General features: G+C 45.8%; 1 protein-coding gene across 1 annotated transcript in view; it reads right to left on the reverse strand.

The window, feature by feature from the left end:
* Positions 1-2,519: 2,519 nt before the first annotated feature.
* The window catches only part of ANP32B (acidic nuclear phosphoprotein 32 family member B), a 30,708-nt gene continuing 14,393 nt past the window's right edge, over positions 2,520-18,834 (reverse strand). Inside the window, exons 2-7 of the mRNA XM_038770055.1 lie at positions 15,589-15,738; positions 14,095-14,217; positions 10,176-10,371; positions 8,548-8,684; positions 6,143-6,206; positions 2,520-3,052 (exon numbers count right to left, since the gene is read on the reverse strand). Of these exons, the coding sequence (XP_038625983.1) occupies positions 2,979-3,052; positions 6,143-6,206; positions 8,548-8,684; positions 10,176-10,371; positions 14,095-14,217; positions 15,589-15,738 (744 nt within the window). The 3' untranslated portion in view covers positions 2,520-2,978. The remainder of the gene's footprint in view (positions 3,053-6,142; positions 6,207-8,547; positions 8,685-10,175; positions 10,372-14,094; positions 14,218-15,588; positions 15,739-18,834) is intronic.

The raw sequence follows: 18,834 nt of genomic DNA on the forward strand, positions 1-18,834 counted from the left end.
TGTGCGCAGTGAGCTTACCTCTGGTACTTGTACAGATGTATATTTTTTACTCAACTGTTCGTTTCAACTTGGCAGCATTATCCTGATACATGTGGCCTAAGGGGAAAGAGCACAGGGCTGGGAGCCAGAGGTCCTGGGTTCCAATCCCAGTTCCGCCACTTTTCACCTCCTGTGACCACGGACCAGTCATTTAACTTCTACCTCAGTTTCCTCAGCCGTAAAATGGAGATTAAATGCCTGTTCTGAGCCCCACATAGGGCAGGGATTGTGTCTGATCTGATTATCTTTTATTTACCCCATGGCTTGGCACCTGAGCCCGCTGTTGGGTAGGGACCGTCTCTATATGTTGCCAACTTGTACTTCCCAAGTGCTTAGTACAGTGCTCTGCACATAGTAAGCGCTCAATCAATACGATTGATTGATTGATTGATTGATAGTAAGCGCTTAGCAAATGCCACCCTAAACCTCCTGAAGTTTTCATTCTTTTGGCTTTTCAGTTGGTAGCTCCTGTTGTCCCCGGCCCCTTTCCCCATCCCACTTGATCCAAGTGGTAGCAGGAGCAACAGAAGTTACCAAACGAAAATCTGAGGAACTGAAATCGAATGGACGGGGGTGGTCACTGGGGACAGGAAAGCCGCGAGCCGGGAAGCCAAGAGGGCTGGGCAAGGCCCCTAACCCGGAGTCCGTCCTAAATCAAAAACGGATGCGTCAGAAGTGCGAAACGGGACGTACATTTAGAAACGCCGCAAGTGCGGTTCGTCATAACGAAGAAAAATCACGTCAAGGACCGCCACGGGATGTACATTTAGAAACGTCGCAACTGCGGCTCGTCATAACGAAGAAAAATCACGTCAAGGCCCGCCTGTACGTTCAACACGCACTGCACTCTTCGGGACTTGGTTCTAAAGCCATATGGCCACTTCCAGTTTTACTGCCCTATGATGCCAATTTCCCTTTATACTCATGAACACCCCAACTGTCAGCTGTGTGACCTTGGGCAAGTCACTTCACTTCTCTGGGCCTCAGTTACTCCTCACCCTGGGCTTCAAGGCTGGCCATCACCTCGCCCCCTCCTACCTCTCCTCCCTTCTCTCCTTCTCCAGCCCAGCCCGCACCCTCCGCTCCTCTGCCGCTAATCTCCTCACCGTGCCTCGCTCTCGCCTGTCCCGCCATCGACCCCCGGCCCACGTCCTCCCCCGGGCCTGGAATGCCCTCCCTCTGCCCATCCGCCAAGCTAGCTCTCTTCCTCCCTTCAAGGCCCTGCTGAGAGCTCACCTCCTCCAGGAGGCCTTCCCAGACTGAGCCCCTTCTTTCCTCTCCCCCTGGTCCCCCTCTCCATCCCCCCGTCTTACCTCCTTCCGTTCCCCACAGCACCTGTATATATGTATATATGGTTGTACATATTTATTACTCTATTTATTTATTCATTTATTTTACTTGTACATTTCTATCCTACTTATTTTATTTTGTTGGTATGTTTGGTTCTGTTCTCTGTCTCCCCCTTTTAGACTGTGAGCCCACTATTGGGTAGGGACTGTCTCTATGTGATGCCAATTTGTACTTCCCAAGCGCTTAGTACAGTGCTCTGCACATAGTAAGCGCTCAATAAATACGATTGATTGATTGATTGATTACCTCATCTGTAAAACGGGGATTAAAACTGTGAGCCCCCTGTGGGACAACCTGATCACCATGTAACCTCCCCAGTGCTTTGCACATAGTAAGCGCTTAAAAGTACCGTCATTATTATTATCTTACTGAGACACTTCAAAAGCGCAGCACACAGAACCACCCAATTATTCATTACCAGCGCACACGACCCAAATCTTTGATATTTACTCGAGAAGCGGCGTGGCTCCGGGGAAAGAGCCCGGGCTTGGGAGCCGGGGGTGATGGGTTCGACTCCTGACTCCGCCACTTGTCAGCTGGGTGACTTTAGGCAAGTCACTTCACTGAGCCTCAGTTTCCTCATCTGTAAAATGGGGATTAAGACCGTGGGCCCCACGTGGGATAACCTGATCTCCTTATATCCTCCCCGGCGCTTAGAATGGTGCTTTGCGCATAGTAAGTGCTTAGCAAATGCCATCATTATTACTCCTTAGTGATATTGCAGCCACACATCTTCTTTCAATGAATGCTTAAGTCACTCAAACAGGTTACTCGGGGTGGGGGGGAAGCCATTCTCCTTCCCCGGACATTAAATCTAGCTCACCACCTGCCCGGAAGAGCTGATCTGGACGTATCCATTTCCCATCTAAGTCTTAGATTCCGACAGTGCTTCCCAAAGCGTCTCGGTCAATCATTTTTCTCAGACAAGCCTTGAGTAAATCAACCCTTACACCTTGATGAATACTGCCTGCCATTCATATCTAAAGTAATAATACAACTAGGCTTTACCAAACAGGTTTATTTTATTCAATTCTTAAAAATATCTTTTTTTCTGCAGTTGTTGCATAAAACATCCTACTGTAAAAACATTCGAAGGTTTCAAAACCAAACAAAAGGAAAAGAGCAAGGCATGAAAAAGACCCCAAAACGTTAAGGTTTTATTTACAAAGTTTTTGTTTTACAGAAAGTAAAAACAGTACTACAATCTGATGTTACCTGGTAGTCACTGACAATTATGACTCACCACTCACAACTGTTCTTTTTTTTAGAGCAAGGCTTATATGAAAACCTAAGAACTCAACAACAGTAAAAGGATGGAACCACTTTACTATGCCCCGAGTTTGTATATTTAGTCTGGAAAAAAAAAAACAAACAAAAAGAAACACAAAACAACAAAACCACCTGGTGGGTAGCCAATAGGGACTGACTGGAAAAAACGTGGAATGTCAGAAGAACGATTTCTTTGGCTCTTTGGATATCCTGGGGCTTGTTATACAGATACCAATTGTTTGCACGTACTCCTCATTAGCAAAACTCCATAGGGGTAATTCAACCAATACTGAAAAGTTCTTTTCAGGTAACCTGGGGTTTTAGTAATCATCTTCATCCCCAGTATCATCACTTCCTCTCTTCCTCTTCTCACCTCTTGCAGTCTCTTCTTCATCTACATTACCAAGAAATACAATTTTGAGATTCCAGGTTAAGCCATCAGCCGAAAAGGGAATTCGCCCCAAACTACCAGTAGCAGCAGTCCTAATACGAGAGTGGCACACGTGCCTTAGGGAGTAGGGGTGAAAGGAGCATGGGATATGAGCAGGGTGAAGTAAGACGTTATTACTGTTCCCAACCCAAGTGCTTAGTACAGTGCTCTGCACCCGGTAAGTGCTCAATAAATATGAATGAATGCTGTTTCTTTTCCTCTCTGTATCCTGCAGGCTCCAGAGGGGTGTCCAGTTATTGTTGGACTTCGTAAAGCATGAGGAAGAAGAGGAAAAGTGCCATATACATGCAAAATAGTGCTCTGCAAGTTTTAGGGAAATCTGACTTCCAATTTTCAGTTTTACCGCCCACCCCCCACCCCTTTCCTTATGAATGACACTCAAAAACTGAGCAGTTTTAACGGCAACATTCTTCCAATTTTCAGTTTTACCGCCCACCCCCCCCCACCCCTTTCCTTATGAATGACACTCAAAAACTGAGCAGTTTTAAGGGCAACATTCAAAGCTGTGTCGGGCTTCTCCGTGTCTGCAGGAAACAGGAGCCAGCCGCCTTGTAGCAAGTTGGAATACAGGTGGCAACTAATGACTGGAGACTGAAAAAGCCAAAAGCATCTAGCTTCATTGCTATCTGTACCATAATTTATAACAGGTTTCGCTTCCCAGGGCTGATGCTCTGGGACAAGTCAACCAACTAAATCTCAAGAAGCACGAACAAAGCAGCCCAGCGGAAATGGTTAGGGGAGGGGGGAAGCACAGTAGAGACGAGACAGACTACGTTTCCAAGGTCTCGCGACACAAAAGCCTGGCGTGGGCGTTCATTTCGGCCTATACATTATAAGGTGGTTGGTGAGACGACTAACTAGATTGCCCCTGTGCTGGTTGCTGACTGCAGTATCCCAACAGAGAGCAGGGAGAAGCCAGAAGCTTAGCCCAGCAAGTGTCTGGTCCACAAGAGCAGATGTCGCTAAGCTGAATCGCATAGTGGGGTCGCTCGCTAAAACAAAAAAACTATTATTACACTCCAAAGGCCACGCAGTGACAGGGAGCATTTCCTCTCTTCCCTCCTCAGCACCGTCACACTCTGGTTTGGCAGTCGGCTTGCACTGTGGCCCTGGAGAGGTCCAGCCTGAGCTCATCTGGCCTACGCTAATAATAATGGCATTTATTAAGCGCTTACTATGTGCAAAGCACTAAGCGCTGGGGAGGTTACAAGGTGATCAGGTTGTCCCACGGGGGGCTTACAGTCTTAATCCCCATTTTACAGATAAGGTAACTGGGGCCCAGAGAAGTGAAGCGACTTGCCCGAAGTCCCACAGCTGACAATTGGCGGAGCTGGGATTTGAACCCATGACCTCTGACTCCAAAGCCCGGGCTCTTTCCCCTGAGCCACGCTGCTTCTCTTGTACCCTAAATATCGGAGATCTGTGTCTTTATCAGTGATCCTCTCTAAGGGAGGCACCTTTTGACACCCGTCTACGTGTTTCGTTGTCTGTCTCCCCCTTCTAGGCTGTGAGCCCACCTGTTGGGTAGGGACCGTCTCTATATGTTGCCAACTTGTACTTCCCAAGCGCTTAGTACAGTGCTCTGCACACAGTAAGCGCTCAATAAATACGATTGAATGAATGAATGAAGTTAGGGGCAATTGTAGCTTCGGAGGCAGCTACAATCACTGGAAAAGGGGCCGGAAGGGGTGGCTCTCCCCTCTTGCCTGACAGTTGGGGGGTTGAAAGAAAGAGCATGAAAAGTACTCACCACACCCACCCATTAATACCAATCAATCGTATGTACTGAGCTCTTCCTGCGTGCAGAGCACTGTATTAAGCGCTTGGGAGAGAACAGTACAACAGAGTTGGCAGACACATTCCCTACCCACAGTCATCCAAATTCCCATCCGAACCCCTCACAGACCCCACAGATGTATAAGAATTTGCATCCGTGCGCGAATATATTCCTCTATCTCTTGCTACGTATACACCCAGGCGCACAATTTGACCCTTCTCCAGGGGAACGGGAAAATTTCTGAAGAACCACTAATGTGAAAGTTCCTATATTCCAGGATCTTATTCTGGTAAGAGACCAGCCTCACAAAACTGACAAAAAAGGCATCCGAGGGGGAGGCTTTGCTATCGCTGGCAAGGGAGACCCTTTCGCCTGGTAAAAAGGCTACGTGAGAATCATGCAGTCCCTCTGTGAGCCCGTTGTTGGGTAAGGACCGTCTCTATATGTTGCCGACTTGTACTTCCCAAGCGCTTAGTACAGTGCTCTGCACATAGTAAGCGCTCAATAAACACGACAATGAATGAAAGAAGACTGTGCCACTCCCCACCTCTATTCATCAAAGTTTCAGCTTGGAAAGTGTATTGCCCATCCTGTGCAGGGGACAGAGAAGCAGCGTGGCTCAGTGGAAAGAGCCCGGGCTTTGGAGTCGGAGGTCACGGGTTCAAATCCTGGCTCCGCCAACTGTCAGCTGTGTGACTTTGGGCAAGTCACTTCACTTCTCTGGGCCTCAGTTCCCTCATCTGTAAAATGGGGATTAAAACTGTGAGCCCCCCGTGGGACAACCTGATCACCTTGTAACCTCCCCAGTGCTTAGAACAGTGCTTTGCACACAATAATAATAATGATGCCATCATTATTATTATTATTACCCAATCCTCACAAAGCATGTTTAGCAAGAGAAGACAAAAAGCCAAGCAGAACCAAGTAACACCTGGAACCTATACAGCATCTCAACTGTTTCAACCTTAATTTCTTTAGGAGTGAACAGAAAACCATTTATTCTGAAATGACACCATATTTTATTAGACATTCATTCATTCAATCGTATTTATTGAGCACTTACTGTGTGCAGAGCACTGTACTAAGCGCTTGGGAAGTACAAGTGGGCAACATATAGAGACGGTCCCTACCCAACAGTGGGCTCACAGTCTAGAAGGAGGAGACAGAGAACAAAACAAAACATATTAACAAAATAAATAGAATATCTACAAATAAAATAGAGTAATAAATACATACAAACATATATACAGCCATACCTTCCTCTTCATCATCTTCATCTTCATCTTCTTCCTCCACCTCTCCTTGTCCCACGTCATCCTCCTGAAGAAATGAATGAACAGCACAAAATTGCCCCACAGTTGGGAAAAACAAAAATAAACAAAAACACTCTGGGGCTTTTCTCTCCATAAACTTGATGAGTGAATGCATCAAAACTCTATAAACACATAGTAATATCTATAAAGTAGCTTGCTTTAGCCCATAATTTTCAGTAACCCGATTTTTAAAGATCTACTTTTCTTCCCCAAACTGATTTTAAAATGGTAAGACCTAGAAAAAAAAACACCAGGGGGAAAAAGCCCTCGATCTGAATCTTCTGACAGCCTTTCCTCAACTTCAGATACACTAGCAGGGTTTTCAAATATAATTCGCCCTACATATAAGATAGGATGGCAACTAAAGGACATCTGCAAAATCTAACCCTGGAGACGGTCTAGTAGAGTACTGCAAATCTGGGCACCGAGGAATGCTTTGGATGATGACCACTCACTCAATTTGATTTTCCTTCTTGACAGACTGCAATTCTCCACCTGATGACGACCTCGGGACCCATTTCTTAAGGATCCAGAGCACCAGGCATAAACTCTCCCAGGAGCTTCCTTCATCTCAATGTGCCTCCAGGAGTTTCTGAGTTGTCCCTCCCATTCCCTTCTGTTATTTCCCATGTTTGTCCGCCTTCTGCGTTGCCTATCCACTTGGGGTCTATACCCCTCACACACTCGGATACTCATCCCATCTCCACAGCACTTTGGAATATAGCCTTATACTGTGCCGCTACCCCCATCGTATGTAATGTATTTTAACACCGGACTCCCCCAGTAGATTGTAATCGCCTCAATGGCAGGAATCGGACCTAGGTACTCTACCGCACAGTACTCTCTCAAGTGCTTAGTGCAGTACCACCGATTAACTGCCCCAGACTCTAGCCTCCTTCTGCCCAAGACGGTTGGCCCCCATCCACATTCCCTCCCTCTGCCATCACCGACTTCCTCTCTGTCCTTAGACACGTCCTGTTTTTCCCCGATTTTACGGAGGCTTCATTTACCCGTTCTGATCTTCAAGGTCCCATCCCATCTCTTCTCCCATCCACAGTTGAAACTGAACATGTTTCCAAACCTGCTGCTTCCATTCCCTTTCTAGAGCCCGGCAATATGGCATTTATGCTCAGCGGTGCAAGGAAAGATTTTTTATGTTTTCATAGTTTCGGCCTGCCTTGGACACTTTGGACAACCTCTTCGAAGCTCTTTCTGAAGGCGGTTTCCGGAAATCAACTCACGCAATGGTTCTCCTCCTAGTTCTCCGATAACTCCCCGCTCCTGGCCTCTAGTCATCCCCCAAGTCCATTAACTGAAGGTATCCCCAATGAGGGGTCCTCTATTCGCTTCGCTCAAATTCGCTCCTTCACTCACAGGCCCGTTTCAGACATTTGGCTGCCCCAAGGCAGAAGAAGTTTGCCACCCCCTCCCATATAACATCATCACATTACGCTGTGCACACATGCGGCGTTCCATGACACCCGCGGAAGCCCAATTGAACCCCTAAATCTAGAATGGGCAGAATGACCCACCGCAGCTTCTCCAGAGCCACTGTGTTCCCTCCCCACGTGCCTATACACCCAGGCGCTGCTTCCAACTCAGGCTACGTGCTTTTAAATTTTTAACTCCTACTGCGGCCGTCACCATGCCAGACTGCCAACCTTCTGAAGTTGCACCCGTTTCTTGTACCCTCCCTGCCACCCCCCTCTGAGTTTGCACCTCGAGACCTGCCTGAAGCCGGCTCTGTTCACTCGCTCATTCAATTACTCCCTCTCCATGAATGACTTCCAGATTTTCATCCCTATTCCTTTCTTTGCCAATCTCTGTTTCTCCCTGACATCTTTATTTGGGAGGCCTTGCCCCCACCAATATATTTCCGCCCTCAAACACGCACATCATACCCTTCTTCAATATGTCCTCTACATCCCTTTAAATTCCATCCTTTCCTGCTTCCTAAAACTCATCCCCTCCAAATGAGTGTAAGGTCACCGATTTCAATGACTTCAATCACCCCAAGGTACTCATTTAGTTTTGTTTATGCTGGAGGAAGCCAGACTGGGGGGGATGTGGGGGGAAAAGCACCATTGTGAGGGAAAAAGCAGGGAGAGCAACAAACTGCCACGTCTAAGAGCATCTCTCTGTCAAGAGTCCCCCTTCACCCCGGTCCCTGTTACCTTGTGACCTGGACTTCTGAAGAGGTCCATGTAGTTCCTTAGGTCAGCTAGATAGACCTCGCCTATCTAAAACTCTTACTAGACTAACAAATTCAAATACTCAAAGCTACGTTTACATTTGGCTTTCATCACGAGGCACAGGAGACAAAATCCGCTCCTAAAAACAAGTCAGACCTCTCCACTGACTTCATCCTCCTCATCTTCTCCGTCTACTTCTTCCTCGTCATCGTCCTCTTCATCATACTCCTCTTCGGCATCTTCGTCCTCCTCCTCCTCCTCTTCCTCCTCCTCCTCCTCCTCTTCCTCAGCCTCTGGAAAAAAGAGAGCACACAAATGTATATAAAAAATTAACGATTGCTCTGAATAGAAAATCTCTATGGCAAAAGAAAAATTAAGTCCCTTTTCCCCTCCCTGCCCCTCATGGAGGCCCATGGCCAATGTAATTACTTTAGGTCTCTGTTGATAGCCACACTCTCAGGGTACCTAATCTTATTTAAGCTCCGCCAAAGTACAGTAACAGTGTAAGCCAAAAGGAATGCTTCAGTGTCTCACTTTTTATTCCCTCTGAGTCCTTATCTTTCCTCCTCCTTTTTTAAGAAAACAGTAATGGTGCAAATTACAATTGTACTCCCTCTTTCCAAAAAGTTTTTTTTTAATCAAAATACCACACCCAAGAACCTAAATAATCAATCCTAAAAAAAATTAGCATATGAACTTGGTGTTTTCTATCCCAAATCATTTTTTAAAAATACGAATTAAACCCAATTTTTTTTTGGGGGGGCATGAGCTATTCTATTCATTTTATTTTGTTAATATGTTTTGTTTTGTTGTCTGTCTCCCCCTTCTAGACTGTGAGCCCGCTGTTGGGTAGGGACCGTCTCTATATGTTGCCAACTTGGATTTCCCAAGCGCTTAGTACAGTGCTCTGCACACAGTAAGCGCTCAATAAATACGACTGACTGAATGAATGAGAAGAGGAAAGGTACATTTTCTGAAATTGTTAAGTTTTTCTTAACACGTTTACTGTCAAAATGAACTTAGCCCTTGCCATCACTGCCAACTGAGAGGGTCTTACGGAAGACCGCAACCTCCCTATACCTCTCCTGGGGTGACGTCGTGGGCTCCCGGATTGCCGGGGGAGGCCAGTTTCCCTAGGGCGTGAGGCCTTTTCCGCGATCTGTAGAGCCTGGAATTTCCTCGGGTTATTAGAATCAACAGCTTATCTTTTGTGGGGGTTATTCTTTTTGCTCAGATACAGAGCCCTCCCTCAGGTGGCTAATGATGACCCCTAGGCTGACCCAGAAGCAACAGACATACATTAGTGCCAGCGCTTAGAACAGTGCTTGGCACATAGTAAGCGCTTAACAAGCACTATAATTATTAGTTAGTATTACATAAGGTTCCTAACGTGATGCAATGACATCAAAAGGACACACAAACACTTGCAGAACTAGAACGTCGCAAGGGGGTGGGGATCTCGACCTCCGGCCTTCCTCCAGAGCCACTGTCAGGAGCCAAAGCGTTTTAAAACACACAAACACAAGACGTCAGGCCGTGCAGTACGGAAAGCAAAGCTGGAATAGATGAGCTCCACAATGGGGCTGCCTGGCATTGAGGTAGATACATAGCCACCCTACTCTCACCTCTAAACTCAGACTTGGCTTCTATTAGAAGCCTTAAAATTGCTAACAGGGAGGGGTGGTGGTGAGCATTCGGTCTGCAAAGACGACAAACGGCTAATGCTGAAAGGGTGCGATACTGCCAAGTAAGCTGGACTTGTAAAAATCACGATGGAAACTCACCCTCATCATCATCATCATCATCATCATCCACACCATCTACCTCAGCATCAGAATCAGGAGCTTCTCTGTCATTCCGGTCATATCCATCCAGGTAAGTCAACTGTGGCAGGAGGCCAAAGACATTTTCCCGATAGTCAATCAAGTTGGTCACTTCACAGTTAAACAGGTCCAAGCTTTTCAGGAACACCAACTTTTTCTGAAGAGGAACACAAGAACAGAACAATTAGAAAATCAGAGAATCAGAAGGGCAGGAACGTCCACGATACAAACTGTCTAAACAGTTTAACGCTGTTCTTTATCAATTAAACTGCCTAAAAAAAGTCACCATCTAAAGCAAGTTAAAAAAAGAAAGTCTCCATTTTCCAAGAACTCAATATCTTGGAATTGGAGATACCACAATTCATTCCTTTATTCAATCGTATATATTGAGCGCTTACTGTGTGCAGAGCACTGTACTAAGCTCTTGGGAAGTACAAGTAAGAAACATATAGAGACGGTCCCTACCCAACAGTGGGCTCACAATTCATATCCTTCCCTTCTAAATCCACTCATTCATTTATTCAATCGTATTTATTGAGCGCTTATCGTGTGCAGAGCACTGTACTAAGCACTCATTAAAGGTTGTCAGACCAGACATCTCTGAATTTGAAAGATGGCTTTATTATTATTATTATTATTAATAATAATAATAGCATTTGTTAAGCATTTACTATGTGTCAAGCACTGTTCTAAGCAGGATGGAAACAGCCCCTGTCCCACAAGGGGCTCGTAGTCTAAGTAGGAGGGAAAACAGGTCCTTCCTCATTTTACAGATGAGGAAACTGAGGCACGAAGAAGTGACTTGCCCGAGGTCACAATGCAGGCAAGTGGCAGAGCCGGGTTTAGAACACAGGTCCTCGGATTCCCAGGCTTGCACTCGCTCTTTCCGCTATGCCACGCTGCTTCCCAAAGGTGTGGTGGGCTACCATCACAGTTATTGTCTTTTTCAACACTGTGCTAAAAGTTTATCCTCACGTCTCTATAGGCCGCCAACTTGGACTTGCCAAGCGCTTAGTACAGTGCTCTGCACGCAGTAAGCGCTCGATGAATACGATTGAATGGATGAATGTTGTGGTCTCATTTGTCCAGAGGTAGTAGAAGAGCAGGCTCCTTGGAAAAAAACAGCCAAATAACCACCTCCAAAATTCAGGCAATTCTCAACATACACCGGGGCTGTAAAACACCCCCGGAAGTCATCCCTTAGTATCCCTCAGCAATTTTGTTCTGGATAAAGATGGGGAATTGATCAGTAATTCGGATTCTACTGCCCTGCTGAGGGGAGAAGTAAACCCACACTGGCAAGGCCAGGGCATATTATTTATCTGGGAAGTGGAGAAGGAAAAAGGGAGCCAGGATATACTCGGGCACATCTGCAGCATGTATACAGAAGCCCTCAAGTGCACGCCTTGGAAAGGGTATGGACAGGGGCAGGGCGAAAGAATCCGTCTGAGTCCCTGTGACCGTTTTCCAGGAATTTCCTCTTGTACGTCAAGCTGTTCTTGTGCAAGCAAAAGATGTGTGCGGAGAAAAAAAACCTACTGTTGGCCACTATCCCACAGCGAAGAGAAGATCTCACCGGAATAATCAGCATATTCTCCCTTTCCCCTGAGCAGCTGAGAGATTATGGGGGTGTATCTGTTGGGGGGTGGGGGTGACAGGCCTCTCCATTCCTCTCTGCTCCGAGGCAACACCCACTCTTGAGTAGAGAAGAGAGGAGGAGGAAGAGATGCATCCCCTGAAATCCAGAGTTGGTAGAGGAGACCGCTCACCGATAGAATAATAAGTCACTCAACTAGATTTGGGGCTAAGGCAATTGATAGCCCGACTTATCTTGGGTAGATTTCTCCAGGATGGACAGCCCCCCTCCTCTAATCCTGTTTTTAATCACCCCATCAATCCCTGACCTTCATTCTCGGCTAGAATTTTCTAGCCTTCAATTCAGGCTTCCTGGAATCCCATGTACACCACTGGGAAACAATGATTTAGCGGCGACAGGACAAGCAGGGAAATCAACAAACCTGAGTTCTAAGCTGAATCATGTGCTCTGATTTTAAGAACCGAATGTCAGTGAATTTTGGGGTCCCAGTTTCCTCATCTTCAAATTAATATGAGACAAACTATATTCTTATAACAATGATGGTATTTGTTAAGCGCTTACTACGTGCAAAGCACTGTTCTAAGCGCTGGGATAGATTCAAGGTTATCAGGTTGTCCCACGTGGGGCTCACAGTCTTAGTCCCCATTTTACAGATGAGGTAACTGAGGCACAGAGAAGTGACTTGCCCAAAGTCACACTGCCGACAAGTGGCGGAGCCAGGATTCGAACCCATGACCTCTGACTCCAAAGCCCGGGCTCTTTCCACTAAGCCCTCCTTGGCAGCTTGTGCAGATACATCAGTGTAAGAAAATTTGTTGAGGGCTTAAAACTTTGTAATACGATGAGATGTTCTTGCTTCCTCCTCATGCCACTGTTGGATTACATTCATTCATTCAATCGTATTTATGGAGCGCTTACTGTGTGCGGAGCACTGTACTAAGCGCTTGGGAAGTACAAGTCGACAACATATAGAGATGGTCCCTACCCAGCAACGGGCTCACAGCCTAGTAGGGGGAGACAGACAACAAGACAAAACAAGTAGACAGGTGTCAAAACAGTCAGAATAAATAGAATTATAGCTATATGCGCATCATTAATAGAGTAGTAAATATGTACACATAAAATAGAGTAATAAATATGTACAAATAAAATAAATAGAGTAATAAATATGGACAAATATATACAGGTGTTGTGGGGAAGGGAAGGAGGTAGGTCGGGGGGGGTGATGGGGAGGAGGAGAGTAAAAAGGGGGCTCAGTCTGGGAAGGCGTCCTGGAGGAGGTGAGCTCTCAGTTGGGCTTTGAAGGGAGGAAGAGAGCTAGCTTGGCGGATGTGTGGAGGGAGGGCATTCCGGGCCAGGGGGAGGACGTGGGCCGGGGGTCGACGGCGGGACAGGCGAGAACGAGGCACAGCGAGGAGGTTAGCGGCAGAGGAGCAGAGGGTGTGGGCTGGGCTGGAGAAGGACAGAAGGGAGGTGAGGTAGGAGGGGGCGAGGTGATGGGCAGCCTTGAAGCCCAGGGTGAGGAGTTTTCGCTTGATGCGTAGGTTGACAGGCAACCACTGGAGTTTTTTGAGGAGGGGAGCGACACGCCCAGAGCGTTTCTGTAGAAAGATAATCCTGGCAGCAGAGTGAAGTATAGACTGAAGCGGGGAGAAACTGGAGGATGGGAGATCGGAGAGGAGGCTGATGCGGTAATCCAGACGGGAGAGGACGAGAGATTGAACCGGCAAGGTAGCGGTTTGGATGGAGAGGAAAAGGGCGGATCTTGGCGATGCAGTGGAGGTGAGACCGGCAGGTTTGGGAGACAGATTGGATGTGTGGGGTGAACGAGAGAGCGGAGTCGAGGATGACATCAAGCGCTTAGTACAGTGCTCTGCACACACTAAGCGCTCAATAAATACGATCGAATGACACCAAGGTTTGCGGGCTTGTGAGACGGGAAGGATGGTAGTGCCGGGGAAAATTACATCAATCAATCAATCGTATTTATTGAACACTTACTGTGTGCAGAGCACTGTACTAAGCGCTTGGGAAGTACAAATTGGCAACATACAGAGACAGTCCCTACCCAACAGTGGGCTCACAGTCTAAAAGGGGGAGACAAAACCAAACATACTAACAAAATAAAATTAATAGAATAGATATGTACAAGTAAAATAAATAGAGTAATAAATAAGTACAAACATATATACATATATACAGGTGCTGTGGGGAAAGGAAGGAGGTAAGATGGGGGGGATGCAGAGGGGGACGAGGTGGGGGTCCCATCTGCTTGGGACCTACCAATGGTTCCAAGGTGCCAATGTCCTTCAGTTTGTTTCCACTAAGGTTTAGATGTGTAAGGTTTGGAAGCCTTTCAGCCAATACATCGAGCCCTCCAAAAATCCTGTTGTCGCTGAGCTCAAGCTGTAACGGAAAGAGGAAAAACAAGCAAGGTTTAGTAAAAAATGATCACTCCTGCGGCTCTAGGTTCACACTGCAAAGAAAACTCTAAAGCAAGACCAACTGTTCCTTTAATTCTGACATTTTGGCCAGTCTGAACCAATTTAGGCCTTCAAAGCTACTTGGGTTTTTCCCCGACAAAACCGAACAGTAACAGCAGTACACGGATTCAATTTTACCTAAAAAGATCATCTTCTAAAGCTCGTATTAAGCTATCCCCGTCTATCAAGTATGACTTGCAGAGTCACACTTGAAAGCAAGTTAAGCTGGTTCCATACTGTGCTGATACACTGCAGGAGCTGTGGTTGGAAGTAGTCCCGGGATTTGCCGACCGGGCCAACAGGAACCGGCTGAACCGTAGAAAAAGGGTTATGGACCTCTTGAGGAGGCAGCAGTGACGCCGTTGCTCGAACCATCTCCCCCGAGGGCCAATTTCTTTTTTGAACTTAACATCAGCTCCGTAGGAGGCTTCTCCTCCTGTCTCAGCTTCCACGACTGAGGAAAGTTAGGTGGAAATCAGGGGATTATCGGACCCCAGGGGGATATTAGAACTTTCCCCAAGTGCTTAGTACAATGCCCTGCACCCAGCGAGCGCTCAAACACCACTGACCGACGAGGAGCTGGGCTCCCTATGTGGCAAAATAAAATTCAGGAAATAGCTAAACAATCCAGTGCGGGGCTCCATTTGGAGGAGGGGAAAGGAGTATGAACAGATGCTCTGCTACCCCCAATCCCAAGCGACAAACTGGGGTTTACACAGGGTATTCGGCCCCTTTCTCCATGCCCTAGGGAAATCTTAACCCTGTCACGAGCGGGAAGGGAGGCAAGGTTGGCTGGGCTAGGCAGGCAAAGCATTCCCACCCTTCCCGGGATAACATAACTGTCCTGCTCAGCCGGGCACCCCAGGGATGGAACAATTACCCCGGAAGAGCCCGTGGAAGCAATGGTCCTGTCCACACCCCTTTAGAACCTGATCTGCTTTAGCTTGCTTAACTCGGGCTGAAATGAACAGAGTAACTGGTCAGTGGACAGGCTGGTACTGCCCGTGTGACTTCTGTGCGCGATAGAGAGAACAACGTAACCGTTAGGGACACAATGCCTTCCTCACATCCAAAGCCTAATGTTGCTGTTAGGGTGGAAATTCACATATTCACGTACTCGTTGCTTATCAGAGGCAGCATAACACACCGTACACCCACCTATTCCTCCAGAGAAATGAACTAGAATTTACTAGAATCCCAACATGAACATCCATCTGTGACTTTACTTCCCCCCCACCCCCAAGACAGCCCCTCTTTCACTACAGATTAGCGCAGAGCAAAAACGGGCTCTCACCTTTTTCAACTTGGGAAGTTTCGGAAGGTTCGAAACTGAAATCAGCACTACATTTATTAAGCTGAGGAACTCTAAGTTCACAAACTCTGCTGTCAACCCCTCAATCTTCCCTTCATCGGATCTGCAGTTGTCCAGAACAAGTTCTCGTACCTGTGTGTACAAGAACAAAAGATAAGTTATTTAAAGGGCAACAAAAAGAGCACCAAAAGTAATCCTACGCAGTTAAGTTTAGAAGGCATGGAGGACTCAACGGAGGGGAAACATCTACACCTGGCAGTCCTACTAAACACCGTCATCTGCACAGCTTGTTGCAAGACAGTCAGTGAATCGAACATATATCATTCACATGAACCTTCCCTTGATCACTAAAAAACCTGCTCCTGGTATTTCAAAATCTTTCTTTTCAGATGTAAGTGGTTTTGATCTAGGAATCAGGTTAGTACGCATGGTTGGAAGTGGAACCAGACATTCTAACTTCACCCAATTGGCACGGCTCACTGCAAAACCTCGAATACTTTTACGGCTCCCAACCAGAGCCCATCAAAGTCAGAAGTCGAAACTTGCTCCTCTGGGGTTGGTTTGAAATAAGGGAGATTTAGTACGGAAGGGCCAACTACTTCACTCAAAATGACCTTCACTGGTTGCCAATATGCTTACACTTGCTCTGTGGAGTACAGATTTTAAAGTTAACATGACTTAGCAAATCTTACAAAACTATTCTGGAGCTAGGGTACCAGAGAAAAAATGCGATTTCTTTTCAAAAATGAAAGCAACTCATATTATGGGACAATATCCATGTTCTCTCAGGACTGTGCTTTCTGAGTTAATCAACAACTACTTAGGCTACAAAAATAAATCAATTTGAAAGATAACCTAGCCTGGAAGCCATCATCATCCACTCTACTAAATTGTATGTGAAGTTTAGTCACCAGGAGCTTGGAATCAGTAGAACTGCAATTGTCTTTACATTAGTATCACAATTGGATCATGTGGTTTTCAACAGTTTTAAAAGCAAGTAGCTAGTGTTAAAGAAAGATTGTAAAGGTTTGTAGGCCTAAAATTAGAATTACCAGCTGTGTTTGGGTTTATAAAATTATGCATGCATGTCATACCACCCTCCAATCTGTCTATTGGTTCAAATTTAATGAGAAGAATATGGAAGTTTGAGATCTCTCTCTCTCTCTCTCTCTCGAGAGAGAAAGCACAGGAATCAGTCATACAACTCAATCTCTTTCGACAAAAAGATAGAAATGGCACAAGATGGGGCTTGACGGAATTTTCTGGTGTCATTCTGGTTAGGGCCCTTTACCAAGATTTCAAGTTTTAAGAGAAAACAGTTGATTAAAACTATGGCTTGCAAAGAAACATTTCTGCTTTATAGTAACAGATCTCACTGGTAGCCTGCACCCAAATCTCTTGTTTTCCAAACTCAAAAAAATGTTTACATTACGATTTCAAAGGAGTCTCAGAAGTAGTATTTGCTTTCTCAGTCAATGCACTGTTGTCTAGTTGAGTTGGAAAACAGACACACAAGAGACAAAGGCTCTAAGAGGTGTGATGGTGTACCATTTATCCTAATTGGGTATTAAAGCCAATTTATGTTAGCATTTAAATGGCAACCCAAGCAGACAAAACACCTTGAGTCACTGCAATAAATTATTTAAGGAACACTTATGCCTTCAGTTCCCAATTTTATTTCAGGAGAATCTGCAGAGATCTCAGTCCACGGTTTGTAAACCACAATCTTTGTTTTTGCCAATTCGACTGACCGATCTCACTGTTAATACCAATTCGGAGCTGTAATCAATAAATGCGGGGAACAACTTGCCAGAGACTCTTAAGCAAATTTTCAAGGGCCTAAATGTGTGAGGAGTTGAAATTACTCATAGCAACTGTGAAACCCCAAACACTGAAATGTTTTAAATTCATTTGTGGAGTTCTGTGAATTATGACAACTCCATTCTAAGGCAATAAAATTCATGCTAAATCAAAGCAAAAACCTTGACAACAATCGGGCTGGTTTAAACACACCTCGGCATTCCTGGTAACAAAAAACAACATTATTTGTCAATCAGTGGTGGTGAGAATAGATCATCAGACCCTGAGGCATTCAAGGAACTATCCTAGGTTAGTGCTTAGATGACTGGACTGATAAAACAAGATAGATTTTCAGCTTCCTGAGGGCAGGATCTAATGCTGCCGAATAGACAATTTGGGCATTTTTCTCAAATGCTAATAACTCATCTGAGCTACACCAGCACTGTCTGATCAAGGGCAAATGTCTTCAAGCACCCACAAGCGAGTCACTAGAATCATTAGCGTTGATCCACTAATTTACTTCCAAGTGTCGGGAGGTTAACCTGGTGCTATTTTCTTCACATTTTGTTACCACTTTATACTGTCCATTCAGTTTCGGTGAACAGGATATGTGCATTACACAGCTCCAGGCTGCTTAGGTTTCCTAAATAGAAGTCAAAATCCTCTTGAAATTGAGTATATTTCCATAATTAAAACCACATTTTAGGAAAATTTTAGAGTTTCAGGTAATTCTACAAGGCCCCTACACGCAGTAGCATTGCTCAGTCTACCCGGTTTATCGTTAGGGAGGCAACTTTTCAGACTCAGAAATGTCAAAACAAAGAGTAAGGTCATAAATTTTAAAGGCTCCCTAGAGAGTCGTACTCTACGGCAGCATCAAAGGCAGTAGTCTAGCCTATTATTTTTCCACTGGACATATCTTTTTAGGATGCCTGTACTCCCCACCTCAAGTCGAAGATCCTAGCTAGGCCAAATATCTTCTGCCTTCTGCACACAGTAGGCGCTCAATAAATACGACTGACTGAATGAGGCTCACCTTCGAGTTGGTCAAGTAGAAGTAGTGATGACATTTACTGAGTGCAGTGCAGTGCCAAGCACTCGGGAGAGTTCAATAAAAGTACACGACGGATACGTTCCTCGCCCACGAGGACTTTACAATCCAGTATTTTGCATGTAAAACAATACATAATGGAAGCAACAGGAAGAACAAGGATCAGGCAGGGATTAAAGCAATATGCCAGGGTGAAATATCCTAATAACTGAACACCCACACATAGGCAAGTGCCGAGGAGGAGCATTTGTAAAAGTGGTAAAGGTGACTGTTGGATTGCTATACCTTGTGGTGTTGGGAATTCATCAGAGATGGTTGGTTGGAATAAGTGGGATTTTAGGAGGGCTCTGAAAATGGGAGTGGGGTGGGAAGGAGGA

The sequence above is a fragment of the Tachyglossus aculeatus genome, chromosome X4, assembly GCF_015852505.1.
Source record: "Tachyglossus aculeatus isolate mTacAcu1 chromosome X4, mTacAcu1.pri, whole genome shotgun sequence".
NCBI lineage: Eukaryota > Metazoa > Chordata > Mammalia > Monotremata > Tachyglossidae > Tachyglossus > Tachyglossus aculeatus.